This window comes from Pseudophryne corroboree, chromosome 4, assembly GCF_028390025.1.
Source record: "Pseudophryne corroboree isolate aPseCor3 chromosome 4, aPseCor3.hap2, whole genome shotgun sequence".
Classification (NCBI taxonomy): Eukaryota; Metazoa; Chordata; class Amphibia; order Anura; family Myobatrachidae; genus Pseudophryne; species Pseudophryne corroboree.
This window is the reverse complement of record NC_086447.1, coordinates 359,420,152-359,440,103: the sequence shown is the minus strand read 5'-3', so window position 1 is coordinate 359,440,103 and position 19,952 is coordinate 359,420,152. Positions and strand designations below refer to the sequence as shown.

General features: G+C 43.7%; 1 protein-coding gene across 1 annotated transcript in view; it reads right to left on the bottom strand.

Annotated features, from left to right (window-relative positions):
* LOC134909547 (solute carrier family 12 member 9-like) overlaps positions 1-19,952 on the bottom strand; it is a 465,723-nt gene that overhangs the window by 343,686 nt on the left and 102,085 nt on the right. The window contains exons 3-5 of the mRNA XM_063916540.1: positions 7,393-7,530; positions 4,782-5,078; positions 1,879-1,986 (exon numbers count right to left, since the gene is read on the bottom strand). Of these exons, the coding sequence (XP_063772610.1) occupies positions 1,879-1,986; positions 4,782-5,078; positions 7,393-7,530 (543 nt within the window). The remainder of the gene's footprint in view (positions 1-1,878; positions 1,987-4,781; positions 5,079-7,392; positions 7,531-19,952) is intronic.

Genomic DNA, 19,952 nt, shown 5'->3' with positions numbered 1-19,952 from the left:
CCGGTATTCAACCCGGGTATAGCACGGCTTTATTCCTGGGTTGAATTACCGGGTCAGGCGACCCGGGATTTCGGCTATGCCCCTTTCACACCGCACGCTGACCCGTATTGACCCGGCAATATGCTGGGTCGATACCGGGTTATTTGTGCGGTGTGAAAGGGGTATAATATTGTATATGCTTCTACCAATGTACTGTACAAAAGAAAAATATATGCAGTACTTCCATGGTAGAATGGGATAGCAATGCTATGCAGAGCGACAATTCCTCCAGCACACGGCAACCAAAGGTTTTTGTCCACCTGTTGCTGCCATGACCAATTTCTTCTACAAATGATCTATTTTCTGCTATAAAACTAATTTTCAGTACATTAAACTAGAGGTCAACATATATGCTAATATACAGTACTTTTGTTTATAAGGGCATATATTTTTGCATTGTGCCTATCAGAGTTACTAAAAATGACATAGTTACTGCTATTACCTCCAAGTTTGTACACGTTTGCATAATTGAAAATATTTAATATATATTTGGGCCTGTTCTATACTCTTAAATGACAATGAATGTAAAGGCACTGAGCAATATGTTTGCCTACAGTACATAAATATCTTTGTGTATTCAGGAAAAAGTTGTGAGGAAATTGGCCGCTTATTGAACGGGAAATGAGCGTTTCTGCAAAGCAACTGGGAGTATGCATGGAAGAGAACGGTCACCTAGGCATGTCGTGGCGTGTTGCCAGAGGTACTCAGAGTGCATAAACATCTGTATCTCCTGCACCCACCAATTTTGCCCATAGTCGCTTTAGGTAATTATTGTTCCCCCCTCCCCCCCCCAAAACCCAACAACAACATTTAACCTGTTAGTTCTGAGAAACTCTACACACTGCATACTCTATGATATATCATGCCCATCCTCCTATCTAAAGTGATCCCCATTATCGCGCATATCGTGCCCATAGTAATCAGGTTTAGCTGCGTAATGGGGTGGGTGCCATCGCTACTGAAATGATTATACCACACCCTTCAGCTGATACAGAACGGGTGTGGAAGGGGGTGAAAAGAATTGAACACCGACGTTTGTGTACGTGCGTTCTAAAAACCATATTTTCCCTTTAGAAGGTTTGCAGTGTGAGTATGTTATTCAAAACTGATCTCCTATTTATATAATTTACAAATATTAGACAGGCAGTGGTTCTCAGCCCTGGGATAAGGCCTCTTCCACACTGCATGTTTTGTTACAGCAATAAAGGTTAAATAGAGTCCCAAGCTTGTGATACAGGTTGAGTATCCCTTATCCAATATGCTTGGGACCAGAAGTATTTTGGATATCGGATGTTTCCGTATTTTGGAATAATTGCATACCATAATGAGATATCATGGCAATGGGACCTAAATCTAAGCACAGAATGCATTTATATTTTATATGCACCTTATAACAACAGCCTGAAGGTAATTTAAGCCAATATTTTTTATAACTTTGTGCATTAAACAAAGTGTGTCTACATTCACACAATTCATTTATGTTTCATATATACCTTATACACACAGCCTGAAGGTCATTTAATACAATATTTTTAATAACTGTGTGTATTAAACAAAGTTTGTGTACATTGAGCCATCAAAAAACAAAAGTTTCACTATTTCACTCTCGCTCAAAAAAGTCCATATTTCGGAATATTCCGTATTTCGGATATTTGGATACTCAACCTGTATATACAAGAACTGTGCTCCGGTCAGTGAGACCGTTCTGAATAAAATATGTCCAGCGATTAAAATCAGGATTGTCCCACATAAATGACATCAGGTTTTCATAGTTACTGGTGAGAATTCACTACAACTAGGAAAGACATGAAGAAACCCAGTAGAAGACACTGTCCTTACCTGACATGTTTGATCCTGCCATAATACCAGTGCAACCATTGAACATAACAGCAAAGACTGTGGTGAAACTCATCATTCTTCCTGTAGTATAGTCTGTGGCATACTGTGCTATGTTAATAATGAGAAAAATATATAGATGTTTAAACACAAAGATCGCTGTAGTCATTTGTAAAAAGAAAAAGAAAAAGAAAAGAAAAGTAAGACACTGGCAATTCATATTTTACAATACACAAAGTGTTGGACTGTAGCAACAGCTGCAGGCTGAGTACAGTTTGGGAAACTCTACTGGAGGGACAGTAGGAGGCACTGTGTCTTAAGTTGCCACTATGGTAGTTTCTCTTTGCTGTTACAGTATAGTATCTACTAGAATCTTGGGATCAATATGATTTCCCAACTGATGGGATCCCGATGGTCGAAATACCGATGCCGGAATCCCAACATCGAGCAGAGCGTGTCCTCTTGTGGGCTTGCTGCGCTTCAGGCCCAGAAGCGACAGGTTCTATTCTCCCTCGGGTTGTGGCGTGGAACACCACCCAAGTGGGGTTTCTGGCCGGCGGTATTTCAATGGCCGTCGGGATTTCAACCGCCAGGATTCCGACAGTCAGGAATATAACTGTATACCAGAATCTTGATGCTAATCCTAAAACAGTTAAGTTTAACTCACACCTTTCTCTAAATGTAAGGGTAAAAGAGACGTACTCTCACTGCTTGGGGCAATCAAACCTACCTAATTATAAAATGTAACTTTTAATAGTGTGCAACTAAAAAATGACCTGAATGACCTCAATTAGAGATGTGACTTAAATGTGTGCAACTCAAATGCGACGACTCTGTTATTGTTAAGTGTGTAAACCTGAGCTTCTGGAAACACTAAATACTTTCTGAAACTTTATGGAAATATTACAAGGCTATCAGCTGTGCAATTTCATATAGGCACTGGGGCAGTACATGCATAAATACTGTAGCTGTACATTATTACACAGAAGACATGCCGCTTACTGTTAGTCTATTGTTGGTTTGCATTGTTTAACACTGATACAAACTATTGTGACATGACTGAGTGCTTTCAATGTGAAATGGGAATCAGCAGGAAGGAATAAACCACATGTAAAGGCAAGCTATTTCCTGACATATAATTTAGAACACATATTCAGATTTTCCCTCCTACAGATGTCCTTATTCTACAGGTCAAGACGACTCACAGGATAAGTGATATCAGCTTTTTTTTTTGGTAATAAATTGATGATTACTGAATCTCTCCACTTCTTGCCAGAATCCCTCAGTGGACTCCTTTAATTTCATTCTCTGCTGACCTTTACACTGCCATAATGTAAGATTCATCAGGGAAATGAAATTTAGCTCTTTGTTCCACAAATGCCATAGAGAGGCTAGCGATGGCTCAGATGCCGCAATGTGGTTAAAAGCATTTAATCAGCTGAGAATATCTGAAAGGAGTTTTGTGGGGAACATACTATAGTAACACGTATGAAGACACTTCTGATGAATTAAGAGCTAGATTGCCTGATTCAGACCTGATCGCTGCTGTCTGTTTTCGCACAGCTGGTGATTATCGAACTACTGCACATGCATTTGCACCACAATGCGCATGCGCGATGGACAGCAGTTCTGGGCGAAAATTTCATTTGCACGGCGAACACAAGGTGATTGACATGAAGAGGCTGCTTGTGGGTGTTAACTGGCCGTTTACTGGGTGTGTCCAGAACAACGCAGGCATTCCCAAGTGTTTTCAGGGAGGGTGTGTGACGTCAGGTCCGGACCCGATCAGCCTGATTTCTTCGCACTGGAGGAGTAAGTATTGAGCTACGCACAGACTGCACACACTGCACAGAATGGGAAAATCATTAGATGGTGAGTGTGATGCGAACGGTTTTGCAGCTGTCCGCTGACTGAAGGGAATTTTCCGACAGAGTACACATGCATTCGCACACTTGCACAGGGCGAATTTCCACTCCCCCTGGGCGGCGACTATCTGATCGCAGGACAGTGTAATTGCAGCATAGCGATCAGGTCTGAATTAGACCCACCGTTTACTCAAGGGCGCTTACTGGGAGCAAAGAAAAACAATACAAGTATCTTTGTATCTGGAACAAACCATGCTGCAATACAAAGGATTGCAATTACATTTGTTTATTTGCATGCAGGATAAATACTGGCGGCATTCATATATAGTCCACAAATGCTGCACAGCTTTATTTTTCACTGCAACACAGGTTTGAGTTTGGACACCACCTCTAAATCTAAATCTCTCTGCAAATTTTAGATCTGCCCCACCTGCAGTGCTCCCAACTCAGAATTAGCCCCTATACAGATGTGTCCTCATACATCTTGCATCAATACGCCACCTAGCGAGAGATGCCTGGTGTGAGTGAGCTGATCGTGCAACTCTGTTAGCATTGGGCGTCTCCTTTTGCCGAAAATTGTAATCAGCAAAAGCTACTTGTGCATCTAATTCAGATTGCTATATGAATAGGACTCACAAGCAGCTTCTGCTGATTAAAATGATATGCGGAATGCCTTTATTCTGTGTGCGACTAGGGCTGTATATGTATGACGTTGCCACTGGCTCACTTCTCCACACTTTTCAGTGCTTCATGAACAGACCCCAGAGTGTGGATTTGTGAGAGACACGGACGGGTATGTTTAAATTATATGAGATGTGACCACGCCTCTTCAAAGAGGTAAAAAACAATGATAAATACTATGTGTGCTGTGAGCTAAAGGAGGGAAATTTCTCTTCCCCATAGCTTGCCCGGCCCCTGCAGGGCCCCTCCGATGTTGCCAGCCTTGGGATAATTAGTACCCCCCCATTTAGAACTAGATGCCCTATGAGCACCTGTGTCCCTGACACACTGTGAAAAATACACAATAAGTTGGTTACTTACGGTATAGATTGGCCTTGAGTGTTGAAAACTTGAAACCAGTAAAGGTCCCATTGGAAAAATTAGTTCCATTGTCACCTGTGGTAATAATGTCGATAACTTTTTCTTTCACAGCAAAGAAGCTGATGAATACAGTGATGAGAACGACCATGACGATAATGAAAATGAGGAATGTAGCCTTGGCATAGATGCTGGCTCCAACTAAGCAAACAAGGACACACAAGAAGAGCAAGATGGTGCCATAGAGAAACTCATACCAATAGCTCTGAGGAAAAATATGGTTTCCACTTCTGTCTTGACCTGGAATCAAAACAGTCACCAGTTATCATTTCTATGCCTGATACACACATACAGTATTACATGACAACAGACTAAATATAAATGCTATAGGCCTGATTCTGAGTTGCACACAAGTCCATCTGTGAGCAGATCACACAACCTTTAGCTTACTGCGCGTGTTGGGGTCTGCATATGATACAGCAGCATTTACGGGGCGATTCAGCGTTGTATAGATCTCAGTCCTATCTCCCCATACAGCTAAGTGCGTGTACCTGAGTGATCACACATGGCAGAAGTGTGGTGTGGGCGTATAGGTGGAATTACGGACTATTCAGTGTGGTGGGATTTCAGATGGATCTCCTTCATGTGCAACTCTGAACTATGATCACTAAACTCAACTGACAGGAGAATTTATTTTACACTTATCAGACCACCAGTCTTTACTTTAAGGGCAGTCAAAGGACCTTTAAAAAAAAAAATCAGTTCTGACTAAACGGTATTCATTACAGGTTCATTACAGCTGGTGTTTCATCTTGGAATTAATCATACTTTAAATCTCCACTAGTGGCATCCACAGAGTCATTCTATATAGGAGCTCCAGGTCTATGCATGTAATATATTTATTATTAGAAAAGATGTTTTGTATCAAATTTGTGGACTACATATAACACCTCCGACAGCTGTGTTCTATGGAGCACAGGAGTGATCATGAAGCATGGAAGTGATGGAAAACCCATCCACATACTAAAAGAGAATCCTTGCTGCTTGCAATATGTATTGGCTAAACCAGGGAGAGAACACCAGGATTGCCCTAGACAATACTGACTGAGGTAAACGCTAATCCGGACAGCAATATTTGTATAGCTCCGTTAGAGAATGAATTTGTAGAGAATGCATTTGTAGTACAAGAAGTAATACATTTATTATAACACTATTTACGGTCACATTTGCACCGTGTTGCTACAGTATGTCAGGTTATATTCTCTTTTTAAGTAGGCAACCAGGAAAGAAATAAGAAGCAGCAACCTTCTGCACCCTGTTACCTACTGCAGTGTTTCCCAAACTGTGTGCCGTGGCTCCCTGGGGTGCCTCGTGACACTTGCAGGGGTGCCCTGGGTTGGTGGTCCAAGACCAATTCAAATTATTTATGGTCAATGTAATAGGCAAAACCAGTGCTAGTGGCTTCTAATCATAAACTATGTGGCCAAGCAGAAGCAAATCTTGTCCCTCACCACATAACTGAACCTAAGGATGACACATAAGCACATTTTACTTAATGTAATATTTATTACGTATTTCTAAATTTCTCAATAAGAAACTTTTGACCTAGGGGCGCCGTGAACAAAATTCTGATTCTCAAGGGCGCTGTGATTAAAAAAGTTTGGGAACCACTGGCCTACTGCATTACTAGAGCTTGTAATGCACATATAAGTGTGATTAGAAAGATACATTATGACCAATTCTGCTGTGCAACAATGACAGAAGTCAACAAAGAATGGGTTAACCACAAGGCTCATTCTGATGGCTACGGAACCGTCCGCTGTTTTCATCTCAGCATCATATTCATGATTACATTCCGTCCATCGCTAGATTGGCGTGAAATGAGTGGAAAATTAGAAGTAAACAACATTTTTAAGAAGGGACAGCGAGCCGTGATTTCTGAGAACAGATCAGAGCGCTCTGTTCTTGTGTCTCGGGGGAAAAGAGGCAGAGAGTGTGTTTATCTCATGCGTCTTCATCAAGGCAGAGGAATCGCTGATGAGCAGAGGCAGCGGTAGCAACTTTTCAAATTTCACTTCAGGGAGACTTTCCTGCTCATGCAAATTGCAGAGTATCAGGAGCCCAGGAAAAGGAGCGTGCAACTAGAGAAAGAGAACTGGGAGAAGGGAAATGTCTGATCACACTAAGAATTATACAAAACATCATGATTGTTTCATCTTTCAAAGTGTGAGACCATCGCTGCCCCTTAAGAAATAGCAACATGTTAAAAAAATAACATTTTAGGCAAGAGATGTCTCTACTAAAGAACAATAAGATATTTAACAGTCCCCTAGGCTAGTGATCATACCCTTTATCTTGCAGCAGGAAAGCGGAGGAAATGCTTATTGTGATTGTTAAAACTTGAGCAGTGGTTATAAAGAACTTATATATTTTATATATATATATATATATATATATATATACATACATACATACACACACACATACATAAACATATATATACACACACACACACACACACACACACACACACACACACACACATACATACATGTGATTTATATATGTACATTTGTCTGCAGCACAGTAGCACATCCCTCTTCCTGTCTCTTACCTGGTGGGATTCCAAACATAGCCATGATGGTCTCTACTAGGCCAAGTATGTAAAGAGCGCTGCCACACACATTGGCCAAGAAGAACATTATACCAATACTGCCACCAAACTCAGGGCCAAGTGCCCGGCTAATCATGTCTGAGAGTCTGCATCAAGGATCATATAGACATAAGCGAACTTTACAGAGATATACAATCGTACAATTTACCATATGAAATACCATGGCAAATATTTCATTATTAATGGCCACATGAAGCTCATATAGACTAGTGTTATGCTTTACAGACCATATTTAAAAACACAACTGTTAGCTGAGGTGTGCAAAGCAATGTAATTGGCCTGTTCAGTATCCCTTTAAATCACTAGTCACTCAGCTAATGATGTAAATTGCCAAATAAATACTAATCGGTCTGTATTTATTATGTACTGTTAGCTTTATAACAATATAATGAGATATTATCAAGGAAGACAATTCATGTGATTCATATTTAAAGACAATAAAATTAAATTAAATAGAAAGTAATGATGTGAACCAACACTGGACTGTGCAGTATGTACTGCTCTTAGTTACATTCAGATTGACGGGACTGTACAAGCTTGCGTTCTGTCAAAGATTTGATAATGGTAAGACCTGTGCAAATTGCTGCTCCTAAACAAGTCCGCAAGTCAATTGTAGCACTTCTTAAACTCTAATCGGGCCTCACATGTTAAGCAAATGTGAAATTTAGATACTAACTTGCCTTTTGTTTTGTGGATGACAAGCCCATCTTGAGCACAGCAAATTGTAGAATGTGAGAAAGGCCTGGCTTTTGCTGAAAGGAAATTACTTCAACCTGATAGTGTTTATTTGAAGAGTAAATCATTCTGTTGGTAAGTAACAATGTTCTACTCTCCGAGAGGGAACAATATTTCTTCCACATTTTAAGACACTATAATAGTGAAAATTATATATTTTCCATGACTTCTGCCTCAGCAAAACAAAATCATAGAAACAGAAATTGGCAAGAGATATATACTCTGGTCTTTCATTCCTGCCAATCAAATGTTACCGAATAAATGAAAATACATATTTATAACTATATATTACCACAATTGAAGTATTATATTGTTAGAAGATGAGCTCAGTAATATTCCCTTATATAAACAAACCATATTATTTTTTTACATCACTATTTTCGAAGTTATATTATTTTGCAAAATACACAATTTTAAAATATATTTTGCTCAGTGGTTATAGGTTCACCATGATCCGATAATTGCTCTGTAGGATTGGAGCAGCTATCAGATTGGCATGAATAATGTTATATTGTGTTACCGAGCCTAAAGGGCCCTACACACTCGGCATTCCGCCGCCGAGCTGCCCGACGGCGGATACGGCCGACCCGGCGGTGGGGGAGAGGTGACGGGGGGGCGCAAAGTTTCTTCACTACCCCCGTCACCCGGCTCCACAGCAGAGTATGCTAATATGGACGAGATTGTCCATATTGGCCTGCATGTATAAGCAAGCCGGCACCAACGATTAACCAGCCGCGCATCTTTAATTGTTGGTGCCTACACACTGCACAATATGAACGAGTTCTCATTCATATCGTGCAGTGAGATCTGTAAGTGTGTAGGGCCCATTAGACAGAGTTTTAGATTCATTTAGAAAATTTCTACTTTCAGACGTCCCCTATTTAGCAGCATGGGACCTCACCATTACCCTACAATGTTATCAGTCTTCAAGCCATTGAATGACCATTACATCAATAGAAACATTTTAAACTGAAGGAGAGTTTGGTAATTTTGTCCCTTGTGTGAGAGTCATCTTAACGTATGGGCTCACTGGGCAGCTGCCCAGGGGCCCATGATTCTAGGGGCCTTTGAGCTGGGCTGTTGCTCTGGAGCTTCTTGGGAGGCAGGTAGAGAATACTGCATGGTCGTTCTGATTGTAAATTTCACACAGTCAGAGCAGCATTCTGTACCTGCCTCTGCGCCTGCAGCCAGACAGTGAATGGCTTTCAGCATGCTGATTGGTGGATGGCTGAAGCTATCCACTGAAGTGCAGCATTCTATACACGCCTCTGAGCCTGCAGCCAGACAGTGAATTGCTGTCAACATGCTGATTGGTGGATGGCTGGAACTATCCACCACTCAAAGTGCTTACAGCCATTCACTGTATGGAAGCATGTGGAGAAATGGTGTGGGACCGCAGGAGGGCATGCTATGAATGGGTGGGTAAGGACCCCAGTGCATTGCGTTGACCAAGGCCTACAATGCCGTTAGGACTGCTCTGCCTTGTGCTCCAGTCCAACCAAACGCGAAAGAAACCATGGCTAGCTAATTACAAGAGGATCATTCCTTAAGACCAAGCCAAAAGGTACTGTGAATTTGAGGTCTTGGGACACCTATGTTTAAATACTTTAGGATTGTTTCCATGGCTTGAGGTAAGATTAATATTTAAAACATCCACTATCTAAAAGTATTAAAAAAAGACACAATTTCCTTAATTTTGTATAATAATTCTTATAAAAAAGACACCATAAAATTCCATAGCGTAGTATAGTAGGTAGTAGCACACAGCACACAACCAATGTAGAGGTGCAACAAGCAAAATACAAGACAACGGCAAAATTTATAACCATAAGTCAATTATTACTAAAACATTAAGCACAGTACGTTGGGAATATGTCAGATGTATGACTGCCTGACTGTCAGATACAGCAATTCCTATTTTAAGGTAAGTGGGATGAGACCCTATCTATTCTTTTGTCATGATATGCCTTTTACCAGGTACACGAGTCTTTAATCTGTGTTGAATTATCGAATGTTAAATACATTTAGCAGCATCTACTTAATAAATCACAAGTTACTTCTCTAGTCTCCTCGAATCCGTTGAAGTCATTACATGGCAGGTACCACGAGTGGTTACAAATAAGCAAATTATTATCAAGTCCTATGTATTGCTGTAATGCTAAATATGTATAGCTGCGCCTACTGTGGCAGTCAAAATAAGAATTTACTTACCGATAATTCTATTTCTCGGAGTCCGTAGTGGATGCTGGGGTTCCTGAAAGGACCATGGGGAATAGCGGCTCCGCAGGAGACAGGGCACAAAAAGTAAAGCTTTAGGATCAGGTGGTGTGCACTGGCTCCTCCCCCTATGACCCTCCTCCAAGCCTCAGTTAGGATACTGTGCCCGGACGAGCGTACACAATAAGGAAGGATTTATGAATCCCGGGTAAGACTCATACCAGCCACACCAATCACACTGTACAACCTGTGATCTGAACCCAGTTAACAGTATGATAACAGCGGAGCCTCTGAAAGATGGCTCACAACAATAATAACCCGATTTTTGTAACTATGTACAAGTATTGCAGATAATCCGCACTTGGGATGGGCGCCCAGCATCCACTACGGACTCCGAGAAATAGAATTATCGGTAAGTAAATTCTTATTTTCTCTATCGTCCTAGTGGATGCTGGGGTTCCTGAAAGGACCATGGGGATTATACCAAAGCTCCCAAACGGGCGGGAGAGTGCGGATGACTCTGCAGCACCGAATGAGAGAACTCCAGGTCCTCCTTAGCCAGGTTATCAAATTTGTAGGATTTTACAAACGTGTTTGCCCCTGACTAAATAGCCGCTCGGCAAAGTTGTAAAGCCGAGACCCCTCGGGCAGCCGCCCAAGATGAGCCCACCTTCCTTGTGGAATGGGCATTTACATATTTTGGCTGTGGCAGGCCTGCCACAGAATGTGCAAGCTGAATTGTATTACACATCCAACTAGCAAAAGTCTGCTTAGAAGCAAGAGCACCCAGTTTGTTGGGTGCATACAGGATAACAGCAAGTCAGTTTTCCTGACTCCAGCCGTCCTGGAACCTATATTTTCAGGGCCCTGACCACATCTAGCAACTTGGAGTCCTCCAAGTCCCTAGTAGGCGCAAGACACCACAATAAGCTGGTTCAGGTGAAACACTGACACCACCTTAGGGAGAGAACTGGGGACGAGTCCGCAGCTCTGCCCTGTCTGAATGGACAAACAGATATGGGCTTTTTTGAGAAAAAAACCACCAATTTGACACTCGCCTGGTCCAGGCCAGGTCCAAGAGCATGTTCACTTTTCATGTGAGATGCTTCAAATCCACAGATTTGACTGGTTTTAAACCAATGTGTTTTGAGGAATCCCAGAACTACGTTGAGATCCCACAGTGCCACTGGAGGCACAAAAGGGGGTTGTATATGCAATACTCCCTTGACAAACTTTTGGACTTCAGGAACTGAAGCCAATTCTTTCTGGAAGAAAAATCGACAGGGCCGAAATTTGAACCTTAATGGACCCCAATTTGAGGCCCATAGACACTCCTGTTTGCAGGAAATGCAGGAATCGACCGAGTTGAAATTTCTTCGTGGGGCCTTCCTGGCCTCACACCACGCAACATATTTTCGCCACATGTGGTGATAATGTTGTGCGGTCACCTCCTTTCTGGCTTTGACCAGGGTAGGAATGACCTCTTCCTGAATGCCTTTTCCCTTAGGATCCGGCGTTCCACCGCCATGCCGTCAAACGCAGCTGCGGTAAGTCTTGGAACAGACATGGTACTTGCTGAAACAAGTCCCTTCTTAGCGGCAGAGGCCATAAGTCCTCTGTGAGCATCTCTTGAAGTTCCGGGTACCAAGTCCTTCTTGGCCAATCCGGAGCCACGAGTATAGTTCTTACTCCTCTACGTCTTATAATTCTCAGTACCTTAGGTATGAAAAGCAGAGGATGGAACACATACACCGACTGGTACACCCACGGTGTTACCAGAACGTCCACAGCTATTGCCTGAGGGTCTCTTAACCTGGCGCAATACCTGTCCCGTTTTTTGTTCAGACGGGACGCCATCATGTCCACCTTTGGTAATTCCCAACGGTTTACAATCATGTGGAAAACTTCCCCATGAAGTTCCCACTCTGCCGGGTGGAGGTCGTGCCTACTGAGGAAGTCTGCTTCCCAGTTTCCATTCCCGGCAGTGCTATCACATGATTTTCCGCCCAGCGAAAAGTCCTTGCCGTTTTTGCCACTGCCCTCCTGCTTCTTGTGCCGCCCTGTCTATTTACGTGGGCGACTGCCGTGATGTTTTATCCCACTGGATCAATACCGGCTGACCTTGAAGCAGAGGTCTTGCTAAGCTTAGAGCATTATAAATTTACCCTTAGCTATATTTATGTGGAGAAAAGTCTCCAGACTTGATCACACTCCCTGGAAATTTTTTCCTTGTGTGACTGCTCCCCAGCCTCTCGGGCTGGCCTCCGTGGTCACCAACATCCAAAACTGAATGCCGAATCTGCGGCCCTCTAGAAGATGAGCACTCTGTAACCACCCTTGTCCTTGGATATAGGGTTATCCGCTGATGCATCTGAAGATGCGATCCGGACCATTTGTCCAGCAGATCCCACTGAAAAGTTCTTGCATGAAATCTGCCGACTGGAATTGCTTCGAAGGAAGTCACCATTTTTTTACCATGGCCCTTGTGCAATGATGCACTGATTTTAGGAGGTTCCTGACTAGCTCGGATAACTCCCTGGCTTTCTCTTCCGGGAGAAACACCTTTTTCTGGACTGTGTCCAGAATCATCCCTAAGCACAGGAGACTTGTTGTCGGGATCAGCTGCGATTTTGGAATATTTAGAATCCACCCCTGCTGTTGTAACAGTATCCGAGATAGTGCTACTCCGACCTCCAACTGTTCCCTGGACTTTGCCCTTATCAGGAGATCGTCCAAGTAAGGGATAATTAAGACGCCTTTTCTTCGAAGAAGAACCATCATTTCGGCCATTACCTTGGTAAAGACCCGGGGTGCCGTGGACAATCCAAACGGCAGCGTCTGAAACTGATAGTGACAGTTCTGTACCACGAACCTGAGGTACCCTTAGTGATAAGGGCAAATTTGGGACATGGAGGTAAGCATCCCTGATGTCTCGGGACACCATATAGTCCCCTTCTTCCCGGTTCGTTATCACTGCTCTGAGTGACTCCATCTTGATTTGAACCTTTGTAAGTGTTCAAATTTTTTTAGATTTAGAATAGGTCTCACCTAGCCTTCTGGCTTCAGTACCACAATATAGTGTGGAATAATACCCCTTTTCTTGTTGTAGGAGGGGTAATTTAATTATCACCTGCTGGGAATACAGCTCGTGAATTTTTTCCCATACTGCCTCCTTGTCGGAGGGAGACCTTGGTAAAGCAGACTTCAGGAGCCTGCGCAGGGGAAACGTCTCGACATTCCAATCTGTACCCCTGGGATACTACTTGTAGGATCCAGGGGTCCTGTACGGTCTCAGCGTCATGCTGAGAGCTTGTCAGAAGCGGTGGAACGCTTCTGTTCCTGGGAATGGGCTGCCTGCTGCAGTCTTCTTCCCTTTCCTCTATCCCTGGGCAGATATGACTCTTATAGGGACGAAAGGACTGAAGCTGAAAAGACGGTGTCTTTTTCTGCAGAGATGTGACTTAGGGTAAAAAACGGTGGATTTTCCAGCAGTTGCCGTGGCCACCAGGTCCGATGGACCGACCCCAAATAACTCCTCTTCCTTTATACGGCAATACACCTTTGTGCCGTTTGGAATCTGCATCACCTGACCACTGTCGTGTCCATAAACATCTTCTGGCAGATATGGACATCGCACTTACTCTTGATGCCAGAGTGCAAATATCCCTCTGTGCATCTCGTATATATAGAAATGCATCCTTTAAATGCTCTATAGTCAATAAAATACTGTCCCTGTCAAGGGTATCAATATTTTTAGTCAGGGAATCCGACCAAGCCACCCCAGCTCTGCACATCCAGGCTGAGGCGATCGCTGGTCGCAGTATAACACCAGTATGTGTGTATATACTTTTTATGATATTTTCCAGCCTCCTGTCAGCTGGCTCCTTGAGGACGGCCCTATCTATAGACGGTACCGCCACTTGTTCTGATAAGCGTGTGAGCGCCTTATCCACCCTAAGGGGTGTTTCCCAACGCGCCCTAACTTCTGGCGGGAAAGGGTATACCGCCCATATTTTCTATCGGGGGGAACCCACGCATCATCACACACTTCATTTAATTTATCTGATTCAGGAAAAACTACGGTAGTTTTTTCACATCCCACATAATACCCTCTTTTGTGGTACTTGTAGTATCAGAAATATGTAACACCTCCTTCATTGCCCTTAACGTGTGGCCCTAATAAGGAATACGTTTGTTTATTCACCGTCGACACTGGATTCAGTGTCCCTGTCTGTGTCTGTGTCGACCGACTAAAGTAAACGGGCGTTTTAAAACCCCTGACGGTGTTTTTGAGACGTCTGGACCGGTACTAATTGTTTGTCGGCCGTCTCATGTCGTCAACCGACCTTGCCGCGTGTTGACATTATCACGTAATTCCCTAAATAAGCCATCCATTCCGGTGTCGACTCCCTAGAGAGTGACATCACCATTACAGGCAATTGCTCCGCCTCCTCACCAACATCGTCCTCATACATGTCGACACACACGTATCGACACACAGCACACACACAGGGAATGCTCTGATAGAGGACAGGACCCACTAGCCCTTTGGAGAGACAGAGGGAGAGTTTGCCAGCACACACCAAAAACGCTATAATTATATAGGGACAACCTTATATAAGTGTTTTCCCTTATAGCATCTTTTTTATATATTTCTAACGCCAAATTAGTGCCCCCCCTCTCTGTTTTAACCCTGTTTCTGTAGTGCAGTGCAGGGGAGAGCCTGGGAGCCTTCCCTCCAGCCTTTCTGTGAGGGAAAATGGCGCTGTGTGCTGAGGAGATAGGCCCCGCCCCTTTTTCGGCGGCCTCGTCTCCCGCTCTTAACGGATTCTGGCAGGGGTTAAATATCTCCATATAGCCCCCGGAGGCTATATGTGAGGTATTTTTAGCCAAAAATAGGTTTTCATTGCCTCCCAGGGCGCCCCCCTTCCAGCGCCCTGCACCCTCAGTGACTGCCGTGTGAAGTGTGCTGAGAGGAAATGGCGCACAGCTGCAGTGCTGTGCGCTACCTTAAGAAGACTGAGGAGTCTTCATGCCGCCGATTCTGGACCTTCTTCTTGTTTCAGCATCTGCAAGGGGGCCGGCGGCGAGGCTCCGGTGACCATCCAGGCTGTACCTGTGATCGTCCCTCTGGAGCTAATGTCCAGTAGCCAAAGAAGCCAATCCATCCTGCACGCAGGTGAGTTCACTTCTTCTCCCCTAAGTCCCTCGTTGCAGTGATCCTGTTGCCAGCAGGACTCACTGTAAAATAAAAAACCTAAGCTAAACTTTTCTAAGCAGCTCTTTAGGAGAGCCACCTAGATTGCACCCTTCTCGGCCGGGCACAAAAATCTAACTGGGGCTTGGAGGAGGGTCATAGGGGGAGGAGCCAGTGCACACCACCTGATCCTAAAGCTTTACTTTTTGTGCCCTGTCTCCTGCGGAGCCGCTATTCCCCATGGTCCTTTCAGGAACCCCAGCATCCACTAGGACGATAGAGAAATAATAATATCTGTTGTTTTCAATTACATGTTAGTTCCCGTTTGTTGAGGACCCTTCCTTCACAGTAATATCCTTCATGTACTTTTTTCTCAGACTGCACTGCCATCATTAAGGTTATATCATTTAGGGCTAATTATACCTCCTTCAGACCAAAAGCTTGGGAACACTTTCATGCTGAGCAGCGACCCAGGTTAACCCAGCAATAATCAGTGTCGAAGCGGTGGTATGAAACTAGTACTATTGTTCCTCTTATACCCCTTTCAGACCAAAAGCCTGGGGCCAGGCTGGGTCACTGAGCACAGATTTCAAGATGTGTCACAGCGGTCTGAATCCGTTCACACTGAAGGTTGGACCTGGGTTATTGTCATGGCTTCTCTCTGCCAACACTTGGAGAAGACATAATCTCCAAGCACCGGTAAGCTGGATCTCTGTAGGGTTTGAATAGGACCTGGGTCACCGTTCACACTGCCCCATAACTCAGGTTATTTTTTGGGACCCTTTTGCATCGATCCGCAAACCGGATAGACCTGGCAATAGCCCAGGTCAAAGCAGCGGTTAAAAGGGGTATTATTGTCTCTTTATTATTTTGCTGACATGTATTCCACATAATGTGCATGCAGCATTCAGCAAGTGAACATACAGTTCCACAAACATATACAAAGCTTCCCGAGCATGCAGCCTTATACTGTCTTTAAAGACTCCCCTGCTGAAAAATGTGTGTACACATGGTTTCTGATACAGAAAATAGACATTAAAAAAAATAGAGTCATTAGGTTGACAGTTAAAAGGTCGACAGGGTCAAATGGCTGACAGTCAAAAGGTTGACAGAGTCAAATGGTCGACCGTCAAAAGGTCCAAATTTTTTAAATGCGCCCCCCTCGCGGGCTCACTTCGCTTGCCACAAGGTTACTAATAGTGATAGTTTGTGACATGGATAGTCAATTTTATGAAAAAGGTCCCCTAGTGGGCTCGCTTTGCTCGCCACTCTTCGCTCGCCTCACTTTGGGCTCGGTGGATTGCTCCGCTCGCCACAAGGTTACTAGAGGTAATAGTCTGTGACATGGATAGTAAGTGCAGGAAAAGTTGTACAAATGTAAAAGACCCTAAAAAAAAAAAAAAAGGTGACCTTTTGACCATGCCGACCTTTTGAACATGTCGATCTTTTGATTGTCAACCTTTTGACCCTGTGGTCCTAATGTACGTTGACCATTAGTGGTAGACCTTTTTAGTGTAGATCTATAGACCGGATACCGTACACATGATCAGCTGTCAGGTGAAGGAAGCATGAGGGTATTCCTCAGGATAACCAGTCAGGTTTTATTGGCACTTTCTATAAGGGCACTTACTCTATGCAACCATGCCATATTCTTGTTTATAGTCTATACATTAATCTGTACAATGCACTTCAAAGGACAAATATTTTCACTGATAAATAGCAGTTTGGCAATTTGGTTTTAGAAAGCATTAAAAAAATATGTCTTTAGATCAAAATTAGATGGGCAGTGAATGACGAATATCATTTTACAAACCTGAAATTAAACAGATGAAAGAAATGATTATGTAATAGATAAGATTATAAACATTCAGTGAATTACAGAGACTGGACAAGATGATTGGGAAGAGCAAGCGTGGGTTGATTAGTAAATGATTGGAAGCTTATACAGTGTTTAATCTAAAAGTTATTTTACTAATCATTTCCACATGTGAATAAAAGGCACACATGTAGGAGCTGTAAATGCTATGGCACTATGGGGCTCATGCAGGATTGGATGGAAATTTTGTCTAAATTGCAAGTGTATAATGCGTCCCCCTTATAACGCATTTTGATGGTTGCTGAGCTGGACATGTTTACTTTACTCCTGGATAGAACACAAGTCTATATCCGTGGTTTACGCCAGGAGTTGTGGCTGCACAGTGGTTTAAGTTAGTTCTAAAAATGTAGTAAACAATTCATACACAATATAATATTTCTCTGGATAGTTACTAATAACTAATAAAGTCGTATTCACCAATGCAAAGTAAATTAGATCATGACACAAAGAAATTCTAATAGTTTTTACTAGGTTCCAATCCAGGCATTCCCAACCTAAAGGCACACTAACAGTGCAGGATTTAATGATATCCAGGCATCAGCACATATGGTTAAAAAAGGATTTTGGTACCTACCGGTAAATCCTTTTCTCGTAGTCCGTAGAGGACGCTGGGGTCCACATTAGTACCATGGGGTATAGACGGGTCCACTAGGAGCCATTGGCACTTTAAGAGTTTGAGAGTGTGGGATGGCTCCTCCCTCTATGCCTCTCCTACCAGACTCAGTCTAGAAACTGTGCCCGAGGAGACGGACATCTTCGAGAGAAGGATTATACACAAATAGTGGTGAGATTCATACCAGCTCACACATACAAGACATATCAAGCCAACGAAGCTTGAACACTTAGCAACTGCTGAAACATTACTTACCAAGTAACAATGCAGTACTCAACTAAACGAAGTTGTACTGAACCAAATAACATTTGCAGGAAAACGAAGCGCTGGGCAGGCGCCCAGCATCCTCTACAGACTACGAGAAAAGGACTCATCGGTAGATACCAAAATCCTATTTTCTCTTACGTCCTAGAGGATGCTGGGGTCCACATTAGTACCATGGGGATGTACCAAAGCTCCCAGAACGGGAGGGAGAACGCGGAGGCTCCTGCAGAACTGATTGACTGAACTTCAGATCATCAGAGGCCAAAGTATCGAACTTGTAAAACTTTGCAAACGTGTTCGACCCAGACCAAGTTGCAGCTCGGCAAAGTTGTACTGCTAGACATCCCGGGCAGCCGCCCAGGAAGACCCCACCTTACGAGTAGAGTGGGCCTTAACAGATTTTGTACACGGCAATCCTGCCGTAGAATAAGTGTGCTGGATAGTGAACCTGATCCAGCGAGAGATCGTCTGCTTAGAAGTAGGACACCCAATTTTCTTGGGACCATATAGGACAAACAGAGAGTCCGACTTTCTGTGACGAGAAGTTCTCTTCACATATATCTTCAGAGCCCTTATGACATCCAAGGACTTTGATGTAATTGAGGAGTCAGTAGCCACTGGCATCACAATAGGTTGGTTGATATGAAATGCCGACACAACCTTCGGAAGAAACTGCTGACGTGTCAGGAGCTCAGCTCTATCTTCGTGGAAAATCAAGTAAGGGCTTTTACAGGATAAAGCCCCCAGCTCGGACACACGTCTAGCAGAAGCTAAGGCCAACAACGTGACCGTCTTCCATGTAAGAAATTTGACCTCTACCTCCTGTAGAGGCTCAAACCAATCCGACTGGAGGAACTGCAACACCAAGTTAAGGTCCCAAGGCGCTGTAGGCGGTACAAAGGGAGGTTGGATATGCAGAACTCCCTTCAAAATGGTCTGAACCTAAGGGAGGGCAGCCAATTGCTTCTGAAAGAAAATGGATAAGGCCGAAATCTGGACCTTCACAGATCCCAACCTCAGGCCCATATCCACTCCTGCTTGAAGGAAGAGGAGGAAACGTCCCAGTTGAAGCTCCACTGTAGGAAACTTCTTGGACTCACACCAAGAGACATATTTCTTCCAAATACGATGGTAATGTTTAGACGTTACCCCTTTCCTAGACTGTTTGAGGGTAGGAATAACCTTCTTCGGAATGCCCTTCCGAGCAAGAATCAGGCGCTAAACTTCCATGCCGTCAAACGTAGCCGCGGTAAGTCTTAATAGGCGAACGGCCCCTGCTGCAGCAGGTCCTCCCGAAGAGGAAGAGGCCTCGGCTCTTCTTGCAGTAGATTCAGAAGGTCCGCGTACCAAGCCCTTCTTGCCAGTCTGGGACAACAAGGATCGCTTGAACCCTTGTTCTCCTTATGAGCTTTAGGATTCTTGGGATTAGTGGGAGTGGTGGAAACACGTACACCGACTGGAACACCCACGGAGACACCAGGGCGTCCACTGCCTCTGCCTGTGGGTCCCTCGACCTGGAACAATAACGCTGAAGCTTCTTGTTGAGACGAGAGGCCATAATGTCTATTTGGGGTAATCCACAAAGATCTGTATTTCCT